The sequence below is a fragment of the Arachis duranensis genome, chromosome 6, assembly GCF_000817695.3.
Source record: "Arachis duranensis cultivar V14167 chromosome 6, aradu.V14167.gnm2.J7QH, whole genome shotgun sequence".
In the NCBI taxonomy this organism is placed as follows: domain Eukaryota; kingdom Viridiplantae; phylum Streptophyta; class Magnoliopsida; order Fabales; family Fabaceae; genus Arachis; species Arachis duranensis.
The window spans coordinates 106,517,721-106,542,862 of NC_029777.3; the positions used below are offsets into that span (position 1 = coordinate 106,517,721).

The 25,142-nt window shown below is 31.1% G+C and overlaps 3 protein-coding genes across 3 annotated transcripts; 2 read left to right on the forward strand and 1 right to left on the reverse strand.

Annotated features, from left to right (window-relative positions):
- Positions 1-5,836: 5,836 nt before the first annotated feature.
- Positions 5,837-8,424, reverse strand: LOC107495531 (uncharacterized). Its single transcript, XM_016116677.3, has 4 exons — positions 8,393-8,424; positions 7,401-8,256; positions 6,264-7,324; positions 5,837-6,173 (listed from the first exon to the last, which is right to left on the reverse strand). The coding sequence occupies exons 1-4, from the start codon at positions 8,422-8,424 to the stop codon at positions 6,128-6,130; spliced, it is 1,995 nt and encodes a 664-aa protein (XP_015972163.3). The 3' UTR covers positions 5,837-6,127.
- Positions 8,425-13,806: 5,382 nt separating this feature from the next.
- LOC107495631 (ubiquitin carboxyl-terminal hydrolase 18) lies at positions 13,807-19,927 on the forward strand. Its single transcript, XM_016116799.3, has 11 exons — positions 13,807-14,301; positions 15,178-15,361; positions 16,001-16,089; positions 16,330-16,415; positions 16,498-16,663; positions 16,803-16,926; positions 17,418-17,575; positions 17,971-18,055; positions 18,243-18,455; positions 18,570-18,631; positions 19,040-19,927. Exons 1-11 carry the CDS (start codon positions 14,051-14,053, stop codon positions 19,737-19,739), a joined length of 2,118 nt encoding a protein of 705 aa, XP_015972285.1. The 5' UTR covers positions 13,807-14,050; the 3' UTR covers positions 19,740-19,927.
- A 3,111-nt stretch (positions 19,928-23,038) lies between these two features.
- On the forward strand, positions 23,039-25,071 carry LOC107495528 (F-box only protein 13). The gene is made up of 2 exons (XM_016116674.3): positions 23,039-23,257; positions 23,722-25,071. Exon 2 carries the CDS (start codon positions 23,745-23,747, stop codon positions 24,948-24,950), a length of 1,206 nt encoding a protein of 401 aa, XP_015972160.1. The 5' UTR covers positions 23,039-23,257; positions 23,722-23,744; the 3' UTR covers positions 24,951-25,071.
- The last annotated feature ends 71 nt before the right edge of the window (positions 25,072-25,142 follow it).

Sequence of the window (25,142 nt, forward strand, 5' to 3'; positions counted from 1 at the left end):
ACATAGACAAACAAGCAAACAAAAGCAGACATAGGTAGAATACAAATAGTATAAATAGCAGGTATTTCAACTAGCATGTTATAAGCAGTTAGGCATACCTAGTTAATGCACAGTCAAACAATTCAAACAATATGCACATGATGCATGCCTGTCCTATGGCTGATGAGGCTCATCTGTCGATTATCAAGCCAACCCGACAATTCCAAAATCCTTGGACTGTCCCTCGTCGCGCATCCCCATGAATCTATGCATAGCTTTTTCTCATTTCATTCATAATTCATATATAACTTACTCAATGGGGGTTAACCGTTCCCGAGAATTTATACGTGTCCAGTCACCCTTACAACATAGGGTCAATAGAGTATCGAGTCTCAACCTGGAACACATGGTGGAAAGCCACAGTACTTTTCCCAGGAAAAACTCGTATTTCAGATAATCATTTCACATGCATTTATAAATATTTCATAATCATTCTTTCATATAATATCACTTTTATATATAACTCATCATAACCCGGAGCAAGTGGGGGCGAAACCACAACCCTTGCGTCTACCCGAGGAGCTTCTATACTAACCAACCTGGAGCAAGTGGGGAGAAATCACAACCCTTGCATCTACCCAGGAGGTACGTTCTCAGATGCCCAGGAGGAACAAAGGAGGGGATCCTAACCTCCCACCATATCGTTGGGGGCAATTTTACAATACCAGGAGGAACAAAGAAGGGGATCTTCACCTTCCACCATCTTCTAGGATCGCACTTTCGAGAAAGAGTACTCATATAATGTAACATTCCTTCTTTTCTTTAGCCAATTGCATAATTTAAGTAGTATATATATACTTAAACATATTTACCCTACCTCCTGATACCTAAAACATCACTTCTTAAACTTTCTTCATCTTGAAGTTACTTCCATTCCCTAACTTCAACTTATTTCTAGACTTTCTAACCAAGTTTAGATTTAACAGAATGAAAATAGAGGTTTGGAGGGTCAAAATTGGCTTTAAGACACAAAATATCCATTTGCTGAAAAACAGGGCTATGCGTACGCATGCAAGAGGTATGCGTATGCATAGTTCTCTTTTTAGCCCAAGATGCGTACGCATGCACCTGTATGCGTATGCGTAGGTACCAAACAGAATGTAACCAATGCGTATGAAAGGGGTATGCGTACGCATGCATGGGTTTTTGATTAAAATTTTGGCTAAGTTAAAATGTTGCAGAATTCAATTTAAAACCTCAAACTTCCGACACGCATAACTTTTTTGTTTTAAAACATTTCTCATCCATTCTAAAAACGACGTAAACTTCACGGACCCAATTTTTATACAAAATAAGTTTGAAATTATTTGGGGGTTCGGAAGCCATGTTATGGCTTGCCGAAGTTCAACTAAAAAACTCAATTTTTCATAAAAACCTTCAAACCTCAATTTTATTACAACCAACCTCAAAACCAAACTTCTACACCTACAAATGACCTAACAATGTACCAAAACATACCAACACAGCATCAAATTCCTCATTACACCATTTCAACCTAAATTCATCATTTTACATCAACAATATTTCACCCACTTACACAATGTATACATTTATATACATAGAATCCACATACAATTACCAACACAACAACAATCCACATCATAATTGTCATCAAGGTTACTAAGCATTTAACATTTTCATACATTCTAGCCTATCCTATGGTCATCTAGCCTAAGTTTTCACAGAATATTATATATTAAATACGTGAAACCTAAATCATACCTTGGCCGATTTCCACGTATTATCCAAGACAACCCCGCTAATGCACCGAACATAGCCCTAAGAGGTCCAGAATTACCAAGGCAACATCACCCAACCTCCACCAAGTCTCAAGTGTCCACAAATCAAGCTCAAATTCCTATACACATCAACCTAATTCACATATATGGCACATTCATACCCAAAATTCAATACCTAATATACCCAACACACAAAAATTAAAGAATTAACTAGAGTTCTAGAATTTTCACCTTACCAACGGGAAATTGGGACAAAGCTTGGAAAGTCCACCAAGTTAATTTGATCCTAAACACCGAAATTAAGCAATTTTTAACATAATTGCTTATATAATTCGAAATTGGGAAGGAAGAAATTGGAACACATAAGTGATTTCCTTACCTAATTAGTGACTGGGTTTTGTAGAGCTCGACGACGCGAATGCGTGGCCACAAACTGTGCGGTGATCGGAACTCTGTTCTTGCATGCAGAAATGGAAAGAATGAGCTTCATCTCATTTTATTTAATGAGCTAGTTAGGCCAAATTCTTTGAAATTAGTGTCAAAATTCTAGTTTTAATTAACTCTATCTTATTTTAATATAAAATTTATATTTCTAATTTATTTTATTAAAATTTAATTTATTGATTAATTATTCGTTAATTTTGCAGAATTTACAGTATGTCTTAGAGGACAATTCTCACGTACAAATTCAAAATGTTCATGATAAAGAGCAAGCACAAACATAAATAACTTATTTAATATCTTATATAAAGAGATTTAGCACTTTTTTACACTCTTACTTTTATTTGAGGATAATTAAACTTTACATTATAACTCAATTTTTGAGAATTTAGAAACTTATCTACTTGAAAAAAAAATTATATGTATCAAAAAGGTTAAATTTCTTATTGTTTCTTAGAAAAATAATTGTGATACATATAAATTTTAATTAAACGAAGATAACTTTTTTTTTGGTTTAACATAAGCTATTGGTGCAAGTTTGTGGTGTATTATTTGAGGCTAATTGAACTTAACTATAGTATCCAATTATTAGGATTTGAACATTTCATAAATAACATATAACTATACATTAATTTAATGTATTTTTCGTTGAGAGGATTTATCATTATATACTTAATTAGAAATTTAAATAGATAATAGATTTAATTAAATAAATTCATAACATTAATTAAATAAGGTGCCAAAAATATATTATTATATATTTTATACGATTTACATATATTAAATGAACAATTATAAGTAGAATTTTAGAACCAAATGTACGTTACAAACTACTATATTTAAAATATAAAATAATTATGAAACTATATTACGTCAATTTTATAAATATTTTAAATTGAGTTATTTCTCTGTAAAAAAGTTTAACTTTGTCTATAATCATATACATCTAAATGTCATTGTTCAAAATTTGAAATTTTGTTAGGTATAACGAGTATTATATATATACAAAAATAATGATCTTTGGATTAAAGTTGTGAACTCTAACAAATTGAATAATTAATTTGTAAGCCAGGATATGATGAATTCAAATAATAATATTTTTTAAAATATATTATTCTTTCAATAAGAAGTTATTAGTTTAGCATGTATTATTTATTTGAAATTAGAAGTGATAAAAAATAAATTTGTTTTAGTGAACTAATAATCTCAAGTTTAAAATTAACTAAAAAATAAATATAGTGTTCAATTGTAAAATCTTGTTAAATATTATTATTTGTATCTCATTAATATTGTTAATATACATATATAATATGTTTTTCACATATAAGTAAAATTTTCTAATATGAACTCAAAAAAAAATTATTTAGACTATCGAATATAGAGGATAGAACATGTTCTTTTCCTATATAATAGGTCGAATATTTTTCTAAATTTAAAATAACGACTATTAATATTAATGAATATGTACTAACTAATTTTTATACTGAAATAATATTTTACACTAGTCTCTTTATATATAATAGGAGAGCACTTCAAGTATTAAGTATTAATTATTGCCTATTAGCTTTGTGTGAATGATAAGTTGACTGCTGTTGTATTATTACTTGCATTCGAATATTTTAAAATGTTCTGTATCTATTTTTTAGTAATGTTTGATAATTTTCTGTTTGTTCTATTGGAGATATCCTAATCCATCAGCATCCACATATGAAAAGCGTAATTTTGTTTTCTTTTTGACTATACTCTTCAACCCCTCTTTGGTATAAAGCAGCCAATAAGATTGAAATAATATCAAGAAAACATCAAAATATCAATAGAGGAATGTTCTCTTCCATTTAAGTTTGCAAAAGTGTGCTAAATAGTTTCCTTTGACAATTCATTGCTATTAGTTTCCTTTGACAATAAAACAAAAAATACAATTGACATAAAACTTATGGAGCACTATCATATTTTGATCCTATCTAGATGATGATATCAAAGTTCACTACTTAATGAATCTCATTGCATAATAATGTGTAGAATAACTGTCTTACTATTTCCTATGCTTTCGTATATATTATGTGTTGATAAATTTAATAATGTGCTTTACCAATTGTCTTGAAACAGCTAATGATACTTACAATTTTATGCACAATTATTATGCAGATAGAGTGAGCAATGCAGTATTGAAATTAGTATCATACTTTGTAAATTTTTTTTTACCTTTTTCTAATTTATTTTTTTGTCTAATTAAATTGACCATTCATAAAACACATTTTTTTTTATAGGAAAGTATGTACCTGAATTAGAACCCCTGATAAATGATAGAAACTTTCTCCTTAATCTCAAAGGTAATATTCTAAGTAGTGCATAAAGAATTTTGTTTTAGTAATTAAATGAAGCTAAGAATATTTTCCTTATTTAGCATCTTGATGTCTTATGTCTTACACTTTTCTTATTTTTATTGTATCTTTTTTTTTACAAGTCTACTTCTGTATTTCAATAATTCTCTATATATAATATTCTGTTTTGGAAGACAAGTGCATCTTTAAAGTTTACTGTATTGAACTTTAAAAAACGCATTTAGACCATGATAGATGGAGAGGGTGAAAATGTTGTAAATGATATTGTAGTTTGCAATTTTTGTGGATTGCAACATTTGAACAAAGGCAACTATATTGTTATTTGACTAACTCTTAGTCGTTATTTTGGGGACTAATATACTCCTCATCTACTAGATTGGTGGCGTTGCAAAATTCCTTACAAAAGAAGTGCTAATTATCTGCATTATGATTCTTCATTTTGTTGAACAATTGTATACTATCATAAACCAAAATAGTCAGATATAAAATATATAACTGAATATAATATAGTTAGTAATCATTACCTGTGCTATTATAATAACAATGATTCTTATTAATTATTTAATGTTTTTTTTTCATGTAACATAATGTTACGAATTTTATTTAAACACACGTATGTAATAGCTTTTTTTTTTTATATAAGGCTAATCCACTTATATGAGCTTAAAAAAGATTATTTGGGCTATTAAAAATAGAGGATGGAACAATATTTAACTAAGAGATATATAGTAGATTTTTTACTTTTTATACACGAACTTTTTTTTAAGATAAACGTAACAAGTATTAGTAATAGTCGATATGATATCAACTAATTTTTATATTGGATCAACATTTGATCCAGGCGTAATGTAGTGCGGAATTTACACTAGTTTGTCTAAATGCATCAACAAAAACATCAACCTTCTCTCTCCCCTGGATAATTGGACACACATTGCTCTGTCCCACTAATATCTTAGGAGAGCCAACTTTTGTAATATGTATATATCTAATTTAACATTGAAGAAAATTCCTATATGATTTTCAAAGCAAGAAATCTCTAATTACTCTTGGCATGGCCAGTCATCTTTAGTTTCTAAACCACTACTACCTTCCTTTTTTTTCCTTACCCTACTAACATGTATTGTATACTTTAAACATTTAGTTTCTAAACCACTACTACCTTCCTTTTTTTTTTTACCCTACTAACATGTATTGTATACTTTAAACATTTAGACGGTGCAATTCAATATATATCAATGATCAAAATAATATTGACTTATGAAACAAAAAGTGGATCGATCAAACAAAGAGAAATTTGTTCATAGTCAATAATCCAAAGAAAAAAAAAAAAGTAGTGTTCATCATAGGGTGCCCAAAGAGCATCCAAAGGACAAGGCTTAATAACATCCAACTCCAACCCCACCTATATCTTCCCTCTTCCATTCCAATGCAACAAACTCACCAGTCCAGAATGAAGATCCCTGCACAAACCTAAGCTACAATGAATATAAAGGGATTTCTCTGTTCAAGAAAACATATTCCTATTAATATAATGTCCACCACACCAGTATGATGCACAAAACTAAGCTACAATCCTCCCTTTAATTCAATGTCTTGGTCTCCAACAGCAAACCTGTACAATGAAGCTCAATGGATAGAGTGAGCAAGTTTCAAACAGCACAATAATTATAAACAAAGAAAGCAGAGAAAGGTTCATGCTTACATATAGAGTTTGCTATAGGGACCAACTTTAAGATTACCCTTGGATTCAACCTTGGTAGAAAAATTACCACTTGTTTGGAGCTTGACTCTAGCATAAGGAACAAAGTCAGGATCACCACCATATTCCTCAACAACCTTTTCATCTGGTTCCATGAAGACATAAATCAGACTTTCCTCGCTGGTGTAGTGGCAACAAAAAACATACGACACCCGTCCAGTCAGCTTTTCCAATCCATTCACGTGCACATCTGCCATGAGTTTCTTCTCAGAAAAGTCATAAATGTACCACATAGCGGCAGAGTCAACAATGAGGAGATAATTACTGCATGCCAAACGAATTAGTTTCCTAGGACAAGAATCACGAATTGGCGGTAAATCGCAGTGAGGGGATCTCCAAAGGTTGGCCTCGATGTCATATGAGATGAGCTCCTGATACTTACCATAATAAACATAAAGCATAATGAGGGTTTTCTTACGAGGCTTTGTTCTGTCCTCCCACAAAAAATAAGATTTAGAACTCGACCAAAAGTTCACATGGGGCGCTTCCCTAGGCACTTCCCTTTTTTCCCATAAATCTGATTGTGGATTGTAGATTTCAACCCAATCTTTATTATCACCCCCAAAGATGTACAAGTTGCGATGGTATGGGACTACTATGGGATTCATTCGGTAGTTGATCATGCTTCCGCATAAACTCCAAATCCAGGTCGAACCGTCATACTTGAGGCACCACATTTTTGCAGGGAAAAAATGTTCCAATTTTAGCTCAAATTCAAATTTTGATCCATTGTTACACATGATACCACCAGCAATGAACAAGCTGCCACCAAGGGAACAAAATCCTTGAAAAGTTGGTAAGTTGGAATCCATTATTAGATCATCTCCAACAGGCCATTGGGCAGTCACAGGACCTCCATCTTCAAGATCAACACTTCCATGCTTGATAAAGTTGGCCTCAGTGATAGTTAACATCCTGCGCCTGAAGGTTCTTTTTCTATCTACTACATCCACATTTTCCACCAACATATATATGCTTTTTGGATCAGAACAACCAACATCATCCTAGAATTAGAACAACAATCATAGTGTTTAGAATAAAATTAGATAAGAAATTAAAACGTCATAGTTATAAACTGACCTCAGGTTCAGATTCCCCGCACATGCCATTATCAACCGTATCTCCTGAAACCGTCGCAACAACACTTCCCCACCACTCTTTAAAATGGTAATCGTATTCAACATACCTAAAATGATTGGCGGCCTTAGCCATTAAATTCTTACCATCCCTTTTCCCCACGACAAATGCAGTGAAATTGCAAGCCTTCACAACAACGGCTCCCATCCCAAAGCTCTCCGCGTTACGCACGAGCCACCTGGCGAAGTTCTTTGCTCCTTTGCTGTCGTCTAAGGCCAGTAGTTGAGGTGGTTCGGGAGGTTGGTACCAAAAATCCGAAGTTGAATCAACGAGAAGGATGAGGTTCTCCTTGGGTAGGTCTTCGGGATCATAATTCCGAGCATCTATGACCTCCAAAACGAGGCCTTTCGACTCTAACAAATTGCGGAGGCGCTCCGCTAGGGCTTCTGCAGTTGAAAATTTGAGTCGCGAACGAACAGGATCTTGCCACGTGGATTGCGTTTCGGTTGTTCTTGATGGGAGCAGAGGTGAGACTTGCAGATTAAGAAGAAGATTGCGGCAGTGACCGTGGCGGCGGCGGCGGCCACGGTGGACGAGATAGCGGATACCGATATATCCGCCGGTAACAAAGACAACCAAAGGGGCATTATTGGCTTTTCCGGTTTGATGCAGACGTTTCAGTTGGGGAAGAAGGTGGCGCTGGGGCGCTGGGGCGCTGATTCGAGATTCGGCGAAGCTTCCCTCAACACTCACAGTGAGAGAGGCTGAGGCTACTGCATGCGTCTTGACCCTGGAACCAGCCCAACATGGTCTTTTATCTAATTTTGGGCCGAAGGAGACAACACAGAGGTCATTCAAGCTTTAGTTATGTGTAGATATGGAATAGACTTCAAAAGAGATTTGTAATTTAGGTTTAGTTTGAGCAAATAGTTTAATTAAAGGGTAAAACACTATAATAAGCTAAGGAGAAGGAAATTTTACACAAATAAGCCAACTGGAAAATTGGTTCATGAATCCACCAACGCATATTACTATGTTCATTCGAACTCTATTCACACATAATTCGAATTATACACAAACGCACACACACTAATTCGAATCATGAGTAATTCGAATCTGTTCAATTCGAATTACTATGTGCAGCGTGTGTGAATGTGTGTGCGCGTTTGTTTATAATTCGAATCAACATGATTCGAATTATGTGCGAATAGAATTCGAATGAACTTGATTCGAACTATATAACAATGTGCGTTGGTGGATTCATGAACCAATTTTTCATTTGGCTTATTTGTGTAAAATTTCATTCTCCTTGGCTTATTATAGTATTTTACCCTTTAAATTACTATGATTTTTTTTGCATCATATTTTGTTTGAATTTACATTAGAATAACGGCACATTTTAATAATGTCACTCATTTTTTAAAAAAATTAGAGTGTGTTTAGAAAATTCGTTAAAAAGGAAGAAGCACATTTAAATTTTTTGAAAGCTTCAATTTTTGATTTGGCAAATTTTTTTCTCATTAACGCAGAAGTGATTTTGCTGCCAAAACCACGTTTACAAGAAGCAACTATTTGTAACTTCTGCGTTTTCTTAACTGACTTTTAGCCATAAATACTAATAATTTATTTACTTTTTACCAACTTTATTCTTTATATATGTTATTATATTATTTATGAAATTCTTGTTATTTCTATTTATGTGAGTTTTATTTTCTATTATTTATTATTTTTTTTCAACTATTTATTTGACATTGTACACTTTTATAATTGTGATTTTGTGTATTATATTTTTTATTATCTTTTTATAATATAATTCATTAATTCTATTAGGTAAAGTAAATTAAATAAAAAATTAACTGTAAATAATAATAATAGTAAAAAATTATAACATACTAACAAACGAGTACCAAAAATACTAAAAATATATTATATAAAAAGATTACCAAGAACTTTTAGATTTGTTTCGATCATTATAAAATAAATATTTAATTTTTTTATTATTTTCGGTATTCTCTTTTATAATTGTAATTCTCGTATACTATGTTTTATTGTAATTTTTTATAATATAGATTATGATTCCATTAAAAAAGATAAATTAAATAAAAAATTAATCACGTTGGATTCCAAATTAATATTAAGAATAAGATTATTGAGAGTACTAGAATAAGAGTATAAGAGTATGATGTAAAAAATATTAAAGTAACATTTAATACTTAAAAAATGTAACATATTTGATTAAATATTCTTTTATATATATATATAATATTTTTTATTTTTATTTAAAAATATATTTTATCTATTTTTATATATTATTTTTATTTTAATAAGTAAATATTAATTTTATTATAAAATTAACTAATAAGATATATTTAAATATCTAAATTAAAATAATAGGATAATATAAAAAAATTTTAAATTGATGTCTATTTTAGTAATTTTTTATCTAAAAATGATTTTGAATAGTATAAACCAAACAACATTTATTTTATCATAATCTATTTTGATACAAAAATTATCAAACATAAATTATTTTAATACAAACTTATTTTTAATCAAAATTAAATTTGTAAAATTAATTTTATACAAACTCTCATTTGTAAACTATAATCCAAACACACACTTAATAATTAGATTACTGTTATATCTTTATACATTTAATCGTTAGATAAACATCATATCTTAGAATGAATAATTTTATAATATAATATCAGTCTATTTACCAGAATATTTTTACATTTCTCTCTTCGTAAAAACGGCATTGGAACACTAAAAACACTTGTAGCACTCCATGCTTCTAGAGCGGCACCGCAACCACCTACTGGAGCGCCTTCTTGGGTTCCTTAATGAATAAGAGTGGTGGTAACAAAATATGTTTTTTTAATTTTAATTTATTATTTATATTCATTAATAATTAAAAATTGAAAGATTTTAGAAACTCAAATAACTATTTAAAAAAAGAGAGAGATAAGAGTCAGAGATTGAAGAAGAAGAAATAGAGAGAATTGAATTTTGTAAATGTGCATTCTGTATTTGTTGCATCAGAATTGAGTTTTCAGGGTGAGTGTGTTTTTATAAGTACAAGTGCAACATAACTCTAGAAGCATTTAACTGAACACTAAACTGATTTTAGAAGCTTGATTGTAACTGAACTCTAATAAACTTACCCAAAACAGAAAGTGTACAGCTAAGCATATTAATAGCTCAGTAAATTAACCTCCTTCAAACTGACTTGTGATTCACGGAACTCAGCACACCAGCGTGAGTAGTTTTAGCAGCTTTCTATGACTTGTAATTTAGCACTCTTATAAAAATTAACTACAAAATAGATCTTTCATTAATAGTTAGAAAAATTATATTTGTTGTTAATTCAATTAATTTATTTGACACCAATTGATTGGTAAAAACTCGGTAACGTCAAAAAATTGATTGAAATATATCAATCGATTGAATTGCACACTTGAATATAAATTTTTTCTTATTCAATAGATTGAAAGTACAACATAATTGATTGAATTTTTCACTAATAATATGAATTTTTTCTTATTCAATCAATTGAATTACGCTCTAGAATATGAATTTTTTTCGTATTTAATCGATCGTATTAAATTTTGCACAAAAATATATGTGTACTTCTTCAGCTATTTTTCGATGACTTTTTAAATATATGTTTTCTGTTTTTAACTCTATAATTTTTTTCTAGTTTTATGCACTATATAAATATGTTGGTTTTAAAAAATTCATATTTTTATTATGAAGTAATATCATTTTTATTTATTATATCAACAACTATATTATACAAAAATTATGTTTTATCAATTATATTTTATTTAAAATAAATAATTTATTTAAAAAATTTATATTTTTATTTGTTTGCATTGTATTTATATATTTGCATACATTAATATTATTTTTCTTTAGATATTTGCCATATAAATTGATATTTATTAATACTTTAGGTAGAATTTTTTTATTTCATACCATATGTTTTCTGGGAATATAAATCTAATGCAAATTGTATGATAGGGCAAAGTATATATATCTTTAATTTCTTTAATACATGCAATAAATGTGTTTTGCATTTATTAATTTTTCCTTCTAATCTTATTAGTAAATTATGCACAAATATTGTATTTCAGAAACAAAGATACTAGAACTATATATTAATTATACACTACTTTTAGTAAATAGAAAAAAACAAGGAGTGAAAATGCATAATGCATGCTATTCAGTAAAAGAGTGTCTACTGTAATTTTTTTAGTCACTATTGAAATGTCTCTAAAATTAGATTTTCTGACATAAAAAATTTTAAGGAGTAAAATTATTGTGTATGTGTTTTTAATATATATTATTGTATAAAATATAAGTTTGATTTACATCCGATAATTATATATATTGTGTTAACTATCCTTTTTCAATCATAAGAAATATATAAAATAGATTAGTAGTTAAATGAAAATGATAGTAAAATACTATGAAGCACGGATACTAACATTTATTGACACTCGTTCGACACATGTTTGTCGTATTTAATGTGTCTTAATAAAAAATAAAAAAAAATTTCGGACATATTTGGACATACCTAAATATCATCACGTATCAGCGTGTCCAGCCTTATTCTTAACATGTATTGTTGAAATGAGTATATTTTAGATACTCTTATATAATTAAAAAAAGACATTAAAAATAATTAAAAAATATTTTATATTTTAATAATAATAAAATATCAAAAATTCATTATAATTTATCTAAAAAATACTTTATATCCTATATATGTCGTGTTTTCATGTCTTATAAGATTTTAAAATTCATATGTTCACATATCCCGTCTCGTATTGTGTTTATGCCCGTGCCGTACATCATAGATAAAATATTAACCTGCAATAATGGTTAATTATTATAAGTTGCATAAAAAACTAAAAAATAAAATATAATTGTAATGTCTTGCACCAAGTTATCCGTATATGCAGCTTTAAGAGTATTTTTTAAAGAATCAATTTTAGAAAAATATTCTCTTTTGGTAAATTCATTTCCCAAATTTTGTTTAAATTTATGTTGTTCATCCATCATGTCTTGATCATATATTATTACTAGTTTATCTTGTTGGTTAATGTCATTATTCTCCTGATACCGCTCATCTATCTCTGTATTTCTTAAATATATTTGACATGTTAAAACTGTCCAATAAAAAAAATTATTCAGTAAACTAGGTCATATAACACTAAAAAAAATAAAGCTCATACAATAAATGAAGTTTTAGAGTTTAGATAAATCTTTTTAAATAATTGATTGTTGTTTGTATAATAAAAAATTTATGAGTATATATAATTATTTTCTTCAACCAATCAATTAGATAATTTAATCAATCAATTATTTTTCTCAACCAATCAATTGGATAACTGAACAAATCAATTGTTTTCTTTATTCAATTGAATAGGTAATAAAATAGATTGACAGGTACAAAACTTACTTTTTTTAATCCTTAAACAATAAATTTTTTTAAAGACAAAATATATTTTTTTACTGATCAATATATTGGTTAAAAAAAAACATATTTTTTCACTATTTAATCGATTTTATGAATAACAAAAAGATCGTCTTATTATGAGAAATTGCAAAATAAAAGATTCTATTTACTAGCCAATCAAATTCGGATCAAAACAATCGATTGTTTTTTGAACGACTTAAGATGAAAAAGATGCTTTCACGAACCAATCGATTACTACAATAAAAAAATCTATTAAATTTCTACAGATAGTTTGCATAACAATGAACAAGATAACTAAGGAAATTGATAAATAATTAATTGGATAATTGAAAAACAAATTGACGATACATTATACACTAATTATTAATCTTAGTATTGAAAAAGATAAGATTAGGATATAGGATTAATTTATAAATAAAATTAAATAAATATTTTTAGTAATTATTAAAAAAATTAAAAAATATATTTTGTTATTATGACTGTTTAATAATAAGAATGTTGTTGGAATATCAAATTTTTTGTAAAGAGTGATGACTCAATATTAGAAAATGATAGAAAAATACAGAGAATGAAATAGGACGCGTGATTGCACATAATAAAAATAATTATCTTTTAATAATCATTTAAAAAGATAGATGCTTACAAGTGTATCAAAATTAAATTAAAAAAATCCTACTTTTTACATTAATTACACAAACAATCATCTAAGAAATTGAATGTAATTGTGTAATTATAAAATATTTTATACTGTATCAAAATTAAATTTATAGTTTTTATTTTAATAAACACATAATAAATATATTTAAAGCTTTAATTTTATATTTGTATAAAAAAATTCAATTAATAACCATTATATTTTTAGTTTATATTAAAAAACATTAATTCTTTCTCAAGAAACAATTACCAGTGATCCCGAAAGGTTAGGAATCCTTGAGAAGAGAGTAGAAACCAGAAGCTCGAAAGGGAGATCGAGGTTGTGGGTTTGGGTTGAGGAGGGTGTAGTAACGAATTACAGTAATAATTAATAATAATATAAATATTTAATTGAGATAGAAAAATAGAATCCGAAGATGAAGGACCTTGGAATCGATGAAGAAAAACCCTAAGATAAGGAAGAACGAAGAAGAAGAAGGAGGAGGAGGAGGAGGAGGAGGAGGAGGAGTGGTAGATGCTGGTGGCGGAAGGAACAGAGTGGGATCTGAAGTGGTTCCTTCAGTGGCTCTCCGCACTTGTTATCGCCCTTGCCTTGCACACTTTCGTTAAGGACACAGCCTCTAAGTACTTTCAACGTAACAGCAATAACCGTTTCGATAACCACCTCCAACAACCAATGCCTGGCGTTCTCGACGACCCTTCCTGCGCCGCGTGTGGAGCACGCGCCACCAAGAAGTGCTCGCGATGCAAAGCTGTTCGATACTGGTTAATTTTCTCTTTTCCTTTTCATTATTTATTGTTAATTATTTATTATTATTACGATTAGAATTAGAATAAATATTCAGATTGGTTATTGCCATCTTGTGGAGTTTAATTTTGATGCCCTAACGATATAGTTGAATCAAATTCACATGCTTTTGATGATGTTTTAAGAATGAGTATATGTTTGTGTATCGACCAATGATCATTGACCATGCATATAAATCAAATCCTAGTACAAAACAAGAAAATAATTTTCAATGTACGGGGTAAGCAGTTTTAGTTATTTGGTTGTTTTTTAGCATAGTCTGGTACTTTTTTTTTTTTTAAATTTCTATGAGTACTGAAATTAAATCCATAAAGTAATAATCAATTTAAGGAATATATTGATGTCTATTTTCAATATAGAAGGATCAAATTGAGGTTTAAAACTTTTTAATCAATACATGAATAAACTTGACATGTATGTATCTTTGGAGGACTAATTTGAGTATCAGTATTTACTTTTGTTAAATTACCACTATTGGTTATTATAATTTGTGGGGTTGTATTTGGTAAAACCATATGGCATTTGCAATTGCTTTACTTTTGAGTTTTTAGAGTTCGCTTAACTTTTATGCTTCAAATTGATATAACATAATTATTTCCCGGTTACATATGAAGCTGACAATTTAGATTGACATTTTTCAATTTCATCTTTTATTTTCTAGTAGCAATGGTTGTGTTTTTATTTATTTACATTTTGTTTAATTTAGCTTGACATCAATGAAAATCTGCATGGTTTTTTCTGATATAATATAATTAACTGTAAGTACTAGATAAATAGGGGCAAAAGCTGAAAATTTGGGTTTTTGTTTTTACGTGTGTCAATCAAATTTTCAGCTCGCAAGAATGCCAACAGTCACATTGGAAGTCCGGACATAAGGCGAAGTGTACAGTAAATTCGAAACAAAATGGGACTACTAATTGTGTGTCAAAGCCTTCGGCAGCTGGGGAGAAAAGTTCATCTTCAATTGCACTGATACCAAGTTCCAAAACTTCGAGGCCTATCAAGAAGCCTAAAGATGTAATTTTCTATCATAATCTTTATTGACAAATTTACTTTTTTCTTTGCTTTGCTTACCATAGGACCTAGTTTGCCTAAGGCATACTGCCACTCTGAGATGATAGAAGACTAATGCCTTGAGGCCAGAGATGCGATAAGATTAATATTATGACCTTTCAGTTTGGTTATGTTAAGTGTAATTCTTTTAATATGGAACACCAAGCTAACTTAGCCATCATCTAATGGTAGATGATGGATGAGTCAACAATGTCCTATGTAAAATGAGTACAACAAACATCAACGAACATTTTTCTTTGCAATTTACAAAACTCTTGAGCTACTTGTAGCTAAGCACCAACCACTTGATTTTCTTTTTAACAGTCTCACCATTTACCCTGTGTAGCATCAGAATTAGCAAGTTAGATGGTTGGTATTTCACAGATTTTCCATAATGTCGTCAATTTGTCACTAAAACCTTATACCATCCCTGGGAAGCAAAGGCACACCCTCAGTGACTAGGGCATTGCCTCAACCAGCAAAAGATGCTGACCCTTTTGGAAATTGGTGTTGGAACCTTTGATATACTGTCTTATTCTGTAGTTAAATCTTATGTATTTTCTCTCTTGCACTCCTAACCCATACTTGTCTCATTTTTTTCAGGTTCTTTTTCCTTACGATGAATTCATTAAATTCTTTAACTCGGAAAAGCCAGGATTTCCTCCTTGTGGACTCCTGAATTGTGGAAACAGGCATGTCCTTGTCGCTCACAAGATTTTGCTTAATAATGCTGGAAAAATGTTATTTGTACATATGTGGATTGGGTGTGGATTCCACTTAAACAGGTCCACATCAAATTCAGTAGTGGATCGGTGTGATTGACATGCTGTTACGCACCCCATATGTACAAATAACACAAATCATTATGCTATCATCAATAAATTGCATTAGAGGATCAGAGTGAAATTAACATTCATTATGAGTCTTTGCAGTTGCTTTGGAAATGTGGTTCTTCAGTGTCTCTCGTTCACAAGGCCACTTGTTGCATACTTGCTGGAAAAGGGCCACCACAGAGAATGTAATGTCATAACTCAGACCTTTTGATTCTTGCTGGATCTCAACTATCCATGATGCCTTATTTTGTTAGTGTGGTTTTTCAGGCAGTTGCAATAGTGATTGGTGCTTTCTTTGTGAATTTGAAGCTCATGTTGAAAGAACAAGGTCAAGTTCTCAGGCATTTTCTCCGACCAGTATTCTTTCCCGTTTGTCTAATATTAGTGGTACTTTGGGTTGTGGAAGTCAAGAAGATGCTCATGAGTTCATGAGGTTTGTATTTTATTCTCACATTGTTATTTCACTTTTCATGTACATTGGACTGCTTTGAAAGGGTGTATATCTTATATATTGTTTGGCAATATATGAAGGTCTTTCTTTAATATATTTTTTCTCGAACTTATTTTTTTAGATTATGCATTGATGCTATGCAATCTGTTTGCCTTGATGAATTTGGTGGAGAGAAGGCCGTCCCTCCTAAGCTTCAGGAAACAACTCTTATTCAACACATTTTTGGTGGCCGGCTTCAATCCGAGGTTAGACATCAAATAAGACGGAAATTTATATGCTATGATTATATGCTTCTTGCTATGGCTTCTTTTTCTTTTTAAAGTTTGAACTGAAGAAGTTAGTCTAGCCTCAAGAGTTTAGGCTACATGGTAGACACTCCATTTGAGATTGGACTTTGGAAAATAGCATGATATCCTGTTCAATTTCTGTGTTAGAAAACAGTTTTCACTGATCTATAATTTAGCTCATAATGATGACTTGGAACCTGCAACACTCTGTATTTGAAAGCGAATTATATTCTCCCTTTTGGCTTTGTTGTTATACAGATAAGATTCAAAGCTGCGTGTCATGTATAGCTTTTTTGGTTATAGTTTCTTCGTGGAGTAGTCTTTTCCTTATAAGAGATTAAATCTTAATAGGTTTTGTGGCCAAATATCAGTTTTTGTCTTTTGTGTTATATTGATTCTAAATGGATATGGCTGTTTCATTCTGTTAATTTTTTTCTTGTGAAATATAGGTGTTTTGCACAAAATGTGAAAATATTTCAAAACAGTATGAAAATATGATGGACTTGACTGTTGAAATTCATGGAGATGCTGCCTCCTTAGAAGAATGTCTAGACCAGTTTACAGCCAAGGAGTGGCTCCATGGAGAAAATATGTATAAATGTGATGGGTAAGGATACCCTGTATATCAAAAAATACTAGCAATAATTTTATTATCAATTTTTTGTCTTTATCCCCAACCCCATGTCATTGATATGAGCATCCTTTAAGAATTCTATGTAGTTAACAATAACTTCTTTTGAACTTGGAATGTTTGACTTATTGAATGTAAAGGACATGAGGATTGTTTCAACTTTCAAGGGAAGTTTTCACAGGCTTCAATTTTAATGAGGAAAATATTATGGCTTCGAAAATTTCATGCCATTTTATATGAAGATTATGCGACTATTTGCTAAGAATCATTTTTGTCCTGAGAGCTAACCATCCCTCCCTCTTTTGCCAAGCTATCCACTTTTGCCATGTGCAAACCCTGTTTTAAACATATGTTTTGCTGCTGTTTGGCAGGTGCAAAGACTATGTTAAGGCGTGGAAGCGTCTCACTGTGAATCGTGCCCCGAATATTCTTACAATTGCCTTAAAAAGATTTCAGGTCTGTGTAGTACATTCACGGACAACAAATGCATGAAAATAGATGTTAATTGTTGTAATTTGTATGTGTATGTTTATTAATTTACCATAATTGTACACCATACTTGGGGCATATTTCTGTAAAGTGTTGTGTTTTGGACTTCCTTGTCAGATTTTCTCATGTTCTTTTTGGGGTATTATACTTGCAGAGTGGCAGGTTTGGAAAACTTAACAAGAGAATATCATTCCCTGAGACTTTAAATCTTAGCCCCTATATGAGTGAAGCTGGAGATGGATCTGACATTTACAAGCTATATGCTGTTGTAGTCCATATTGATATGCTAAATGCTTCATTCTTCGGCCACTATATCTGCTACATCAAGGATTTCAATGGAAACTGGTATAGGATTGATGATTGGAAGGTAAACTTTTTTCATCCCATTGAATTATGAATTTTTTCTTTATGGTCATCAATTTTTGCATATACGGTGCTTGAGCCCTAAGTATCCTCGTATGGGTTGTGTTACATTTATTAGGTCACGAAGGTGGACATGGAGGAGGTACTTTCTCAAGGTGCATACATGCTATTGTATAACAGGTAATTGTTGTGACTGTTTTAGAGAGGCTAATGATCTCCATCTTTTGCTCTCTGAGACTCTGACATACTATCTCTGTCTTATTTCTTCTTTCTCACTGCTCCGTGCCAATGTTACTTGTGTTTGATTGAAATGTGATTTGAATGTTCGTATGTAGTATAATATCTCTTCAGCCTCAATTAATGTTGAACCTTGAATTTTTGTTGGATAATTCCATTTTTCTTATACGGATATGAAATGAGTTTTTCATCTTTAAAAGCTTATTTTAGTTATTTTGCTTAAATAGGTTTGTGCTAACAACTAGTTCCAATAATCAAATTCGGAGCCAATGCATGCAGCTTTCATTAACTTTTTCCTACTATTACTTTATGATTGAGGTGGCTAGTATTGCTTGATTTGATCCTGAACAGGTCTAGTGCTCAACCATCCAGCCTTCAAATTCAAGCAACGGAATCATCAGAACCAGCACCGGCGCAAACGGTTAAGGTGGAACGAGAGCAAGGTCCAAATGAACTAGTTGAATGCCTCTCAAATATGAATGCTCAGGCTGCGACTTGCAATGGAGCTCGCGAGGTTTCTCCATCTTATAGTAGTCCAGAACCGAAGGTCTCTGGCAACAAATATGAGCCTCTGTCTGGAATGAACGCTGATGCCAAAGGAGAGCATTCTGAGGATGTCGATATTAGTGATGCTGAGCCAACCGATGTTACAAATATTTCCAGTAGTAAAGTTGAATCATCCGACATACCCATTTCTCCAGCCGACAAAGATTCGCGGAACGCAGACATGGACCAATCCCAAGCGAAGACATCTAGCTGCACAGAAAAGAAAGACGACACTCATACAGTTAGGTCTGGCCCCTCTGCAGTTTCGCCAACCAATTTTGCTGTTTCAATGGGTCGTCAAAACATGGGAGAGAACTTGGAACATAATACAGAAGTGGTTAAATGCAAGTTGTCAACAACAAAAGATAATGCATACTGTGCCAATGGCAATGGCAACGGCTATGCCAGTGCTAACAAATCCATTACTGCAGTTGAGGATGCTGAAACTGACCAAGGAAATGAAGCTAACAAAGTAGGAATAAAAGGGGACAAGTTAATAATGTAGGTGCTTCTTTATTTTTCTGGGCTTCTTTTTTTTCTCTTAATATTATTTGATTATCCCATCACCTAAAAGAGGTGGTGAGTTGGGAAATTTTTGTCTCAGGTTAACATTATTTGCAGGAACTTTATATCTTATTGTAACTGTGTTATATGGATACTCTAATTTATTAATATTGATAGAATAAAATTTTACAGCCCCTTGTTTCACTAATCCTTTTACACCTTTTAAATAAGAGGAGCAAAATAATTCTAGATTTCTGCTTATTGCTGAGGATGGTACTACCTAATCTAATTTCATAAATAAGAAAATTTTCTTCTTGCTTCATCAAGATAATAATTTGAGTGCACGTGTCATGCTTATGGTGGCTTTTTTATTTATTTAAAGTTTAATTATTTTGTAGGTCTCTATAGGTTCATTAAATTTTCAATTAAGTCCTTATATTTTTTTTCTTTTTAATTGGATTCTTATATCATATTTTTTGTAATTTAGTCTTTATTAATATTAAATGTCTAAAAAATGCTAGTGAATCGTGAATTTATTTATCTACTTGTATCTTTTACGTATAATAGGTTCATATGAGATGAAATTTCTTCCTATTTTATTTTTTTCTTCTACTTTTTCTCTTTATTAGTTGTGTCTAATTATGGTAAGAGGTATGATGCTTGTGGGAGGATGCCAAAATACAATTTTTTTGAGTGGATTAATGATGATGATGATGGTTTGAAAAAGGGGTGGCAAAAAAAATAGGATGGGAGGGTTCACTATTTTTGTGTGGTGACAAATGCTTCGAATTTCTGGAACAAAAAGAAATCTAAATAGAAGATTTATTTCTTGCTCTAGTAGAAGATGCAAATTTTTTAAATGGGTTGATAAAAGTGATGCAACAAGAGAAAAAGTATCTGCTGCGGTTGGAGTTGTAGCCTGTAGGAACACAAAATTATGGTAAGTTGGAAGCTGAAATAAGGAAATTAGATGCACAAACAAAAAAGATAGAGAAATTAAGCATGGAGATAAAGAGATTGATTGTGAAATCTAAACAAATAGATGCTTGTGTGAGTAGATTGTGTGATGAGTCTAATGTTGTTCAATAACAACTTGAGAAATTAGAAGACAATATAAAAAATCAATGCAAAGTGTAATATATTGTTGATAGTCACAATTATCATTTATGCCTTAAAGAAGATCTTTCATGATCATCAATTGAATTTTATAAGATTCTATTTATTTTATCTCTGAACTTTGATTAATATTCTTAAATTGAATCGTTATCTCAAAATATCATAAACAGTTATTCTCTCAATATAAATTTAGATTAACTCTTAAATTCGTATCAAAATTTGAAAAATTGACTCATTCTTTAAATATTCAAATTTTACAAAATCAGAATTAGACGGGCTAAATCTGTTTCGGAATATTTTTAATGTTTACTTTTGTCATATGACTGAAAATTGATAATTCAATTTATTGCGATACAAATTCTTTATTTATTAACTAGTGTATCAATTGATCCACTTTTTATATATTATAGATGTGTTAAAATAATAAAAATAGAAATAGTTGAAATGATAACTTATTTATAAATCAGCGAACAACTCTTAAGTTCTAGTTATGAAAATAACAAAATATTTTTTTTATGAATTATATATAATAAAGAGTATTTTAGGAAAAAAAATTAGACACAACCTTTTTTCATATTTTCATTATATATAGTACTAGAATTATAAATATAACACTAATTAGAAGAGAGAGTAGTGTCAATAGAACAAATTAAAAGGTATTGCTTATATGATCTAATTTTTGAGAGTGATAGTGTTTGTGTAACTTAGTAAGTTACCCTACTTTGATAAATTCTATGTATATAATACTCAGAATGTACAGAAGGAGCCATTTAATTTCATTAACTTTAATATAAATAGATTCTTCATAAGAAGTTTATTAGAGCCTTCCTATGTTTCTTTTTTTCATTGGGTATAGGAACCTTTGTAGCTTTAGGGCGTGTGAGAATCTGCTTAAGGTGAAAGCACACGAGGAGAAGCAGAAAAAAAAAAAAAGAAACCAATATCATTTAACAGCTTTTACTTTATCTATAACCCTTCCCACTAATCTTAACCTAATCTAGTTATCTGTTTTAGGAATTTAAAAAGAAAAATAAAATGCTTTTCTTGTGGATGGGGCTTTCAGCATTGACTTATGTATATAGTATATAAAAAAGAGAAAAAGAAAAAACAAAAACATTAGATGCCTTAACGAGGAGAAAAAAAAAAGGAACAAAAATGAGTGTTTTTCTTCCTTTTAGTTTTACTTTGGTTATGGTCAGCTGAAAAAAAAAAGTCATCACATCCAATTTCTTCTTTGACAATTGACATAGCCAATGATCCACTTTGAAACCTAATTGTCTTTATTCTCTTTTATAATATGCAAAGTTGGTAGGGTTAGAGATTATTAAAGTGATTATATAAATAAAGAAGTGTTGCTATGAAGTATGAAGTGTTTTCTTGTTCGTGTGTAGTGTATTTGCTTTTCTCATTTTTCAACTCGAATCCAAAGCAAAGTGTAGTAAGGATTATAAGTAGAGTCAACGATTTATGTTATGTTATACCTCATCAAATGTTGTAAAATATTTATACTAACACCATCCCATCATTTTCTTTAGAATAATAATAATAATAATAATAATAATAAAATTTTAGCTTTGGTCTTTATAACATATTTTATGATCATAAAGTCTTATAGTTGAAGCTTTGATTCTCTTAGTAAGAGCTTAAAAAAAGGAAACTGAATTCTAGAAACTAATCATTTATTTTAAAAACAAAACATCTTTTGTGCACATATAAAAAATTAAAAACTTCAAAACCTAAAATCAAAGAAAGTGAAAAAAGAAAGAAAGAAAAAGACCAATACTTAATTAATTGTAGGCAATATAACCTAGACTTACAACATTGCATATAATATTCCTAATAACAACAACTTATGTTGTATGCCAACAAATTAAAACGTAATCTTCATGTTTTGTAAACCTAAATTGTGGTTAGGAACTTAGTATAGACAAAGAGATGTAACATGTAAGAGACACTACTTTATCAAAAGTAATAAGTATCCAAAGTTTACAAAGGAAAAATGCATAGCCAAGTTCTCTTATATATAATAGCACTTCAATATCATATGATTTTGCACCCAACATTATTTGACATTAAAATCCACCCACTCGTGTGTTGTGTCTCAATTGTCAACCATCCAAAAAATAAAAAATAAAAAACTATTTTATTTTTGATTTATTTAAGAAAAGAGTACATTACATTACACAGCAACACAGGAAGCTTCCTACATCACTGAGTTGAGTTACCCTTTTTCTCTTTTCCACTTTTTCTCGGATTTTCTTGCTATTCACCAAACACAAACACACTCTTTTTAAGAACACAATCTATCACTTCACTTCACTTGTGTTCTGTTCTATTCACCACCTTCTCTGCTTATTGTTCTTGCTGCTGCTTCTCACTCAACAGTTTCACTTCTATCATCAGGTACATTCATTTCTTCCCTTTTTTTTTTTGTTTTCACTCATTTCTCATTTGTTATTGGACTGGAAACCCCTCTAATGAGAGTGTTTTGGATGGCATTTTCTCTTCCAAAAGAAAATGAGGCTCCATTATTTGAAATTTTTGGGTTCTTTTCCTATAGTTTCAGTTCTTTTCATGTTTTGCTTCTAAAATCTATAGCATATGTTGTTAAGCTAAGTGTTCATTTTTCCTTTTTCGCTATTTTTGAAGTCTTTTGTGAGTTTTTTTGAAGTGTGTAGATTGGTTATCAGAGTACAACAACTATTGCAAATCCTAGGAGAAAAGTTTTGATCTTTTGCATGTTTGTTAATTATCTTCTAGATTGTTAGTGATATATTTCTGGTTCATTTTTTGCAAGTTTTTATTCACTTTTTCTTGGAAATGTTGATTTCTTGATGACATTTTGGACTATTTGTTGTTGGTTGCAGTTTGTTTTCGAGATTTCGGGTTAATGGAACTTGGTTTGAAGAGAAAGTTACCACAAAATGACTTTTCTATGGATGAACTCAATGAAGATCTCTTGGAAAGGATACTTTCATGGCTCCCAACTTCAGCATTCTTTCGCCTCAATTCTGTCAGCAAAAGATGGAAATCTGCTGCTAATTCTGCGAGTTTCAAGCTCGCCTGCTCGCAAATTCCTTCCCGGGATCCTTGGTTCTTGATGGTTGCTCCAAACCTCAAGCAATCTGTTGTGTTTAACTCTGCTGAAAACAGTTGGAAAAGGCTCAATTATCCGTGCCATCTTCGCGAAGATTCCGACCAAGGTTGCATGCCAGTTGCAGCCTCTGGTGGCCTAGTTTGCTACCGGAAATCGTCCGGAAATTTCATTGTGTGCAATCCAGTGACAGGGTCTTGTAGCAAACTCCCACCATTGCATTTTGCCTCAGAAAATCATCAATCTCTCAATGCAGTTGTGATGAGTAGTACAACTTCAAATGGCCAACAATCCTACAAGATTGTGTTGGTTCTTGGTGAAATTCCAAATCTTTTCCTTAAACTCTACAATTCAACCTCTGGTTGTTGGGAAGATGAGTCTGCACTGAAGAAGAATGTTGATGACAGTTCAATGGATTGTGATTCGACCGATGCCAATGTTGTTTACTTCCTTAGCACAACAGGAACTGTGGTTGCTAGTAACATGCAGAGAAGCCCATCAAAGCAATATTCATCGGTTATTACTAACAAAGACGGCCGGGAGACAGTCTACTTCCTTAGCTCATCCGGGACAGTAGTAGCTTGTAATTTGGCAGACAAATCTTTCTTTGAGTATCCCAGGTTGTTGCCTGTTTTCAGCGAGTATTCTATCGATATTGCAGTGTGTAATGGTGAACTGGTAGTTGTTCTGCTATCAGAATTCTTGGAGAGTGCTAGTCTTAGGGTGTGGAAATACGACGAGGCTAACCGGTGCTGGCAACAGATTGTAGTGATGCCAGCAGCTATGTCTCATGAGTGGTATGGAAGGAAGGTGGATATTAACTGCGTCGGAGCAGGCGATCGGATATTTGTATGCTTGAACTCTCCTGAGATTTGCACTTATATAGTCTGTGATTTGGTGACCAACAGTTGGGTTGAATTGCCAAAATGTTGCATTAATGGTGAAGTCATGGAATTCATGTCTGCATTTTCATTTGAGCCTAGGATAGAGGCTTCTGTATGAATTTGATTATCATACTTTGTTGTCTTCTGTTAGCACATTTTTTAATTCATTTTTTACATTTGTATCCAGTGCTAGTATTATCAATTAATGTCCTTGTTGATGATTCTTTTAATGATGTGTAGTTATGCTACCAATGTTCACATGAATGTTTTAAGAGTTTTGATCAATTGTGAAGCAAACTTTCAATCATAG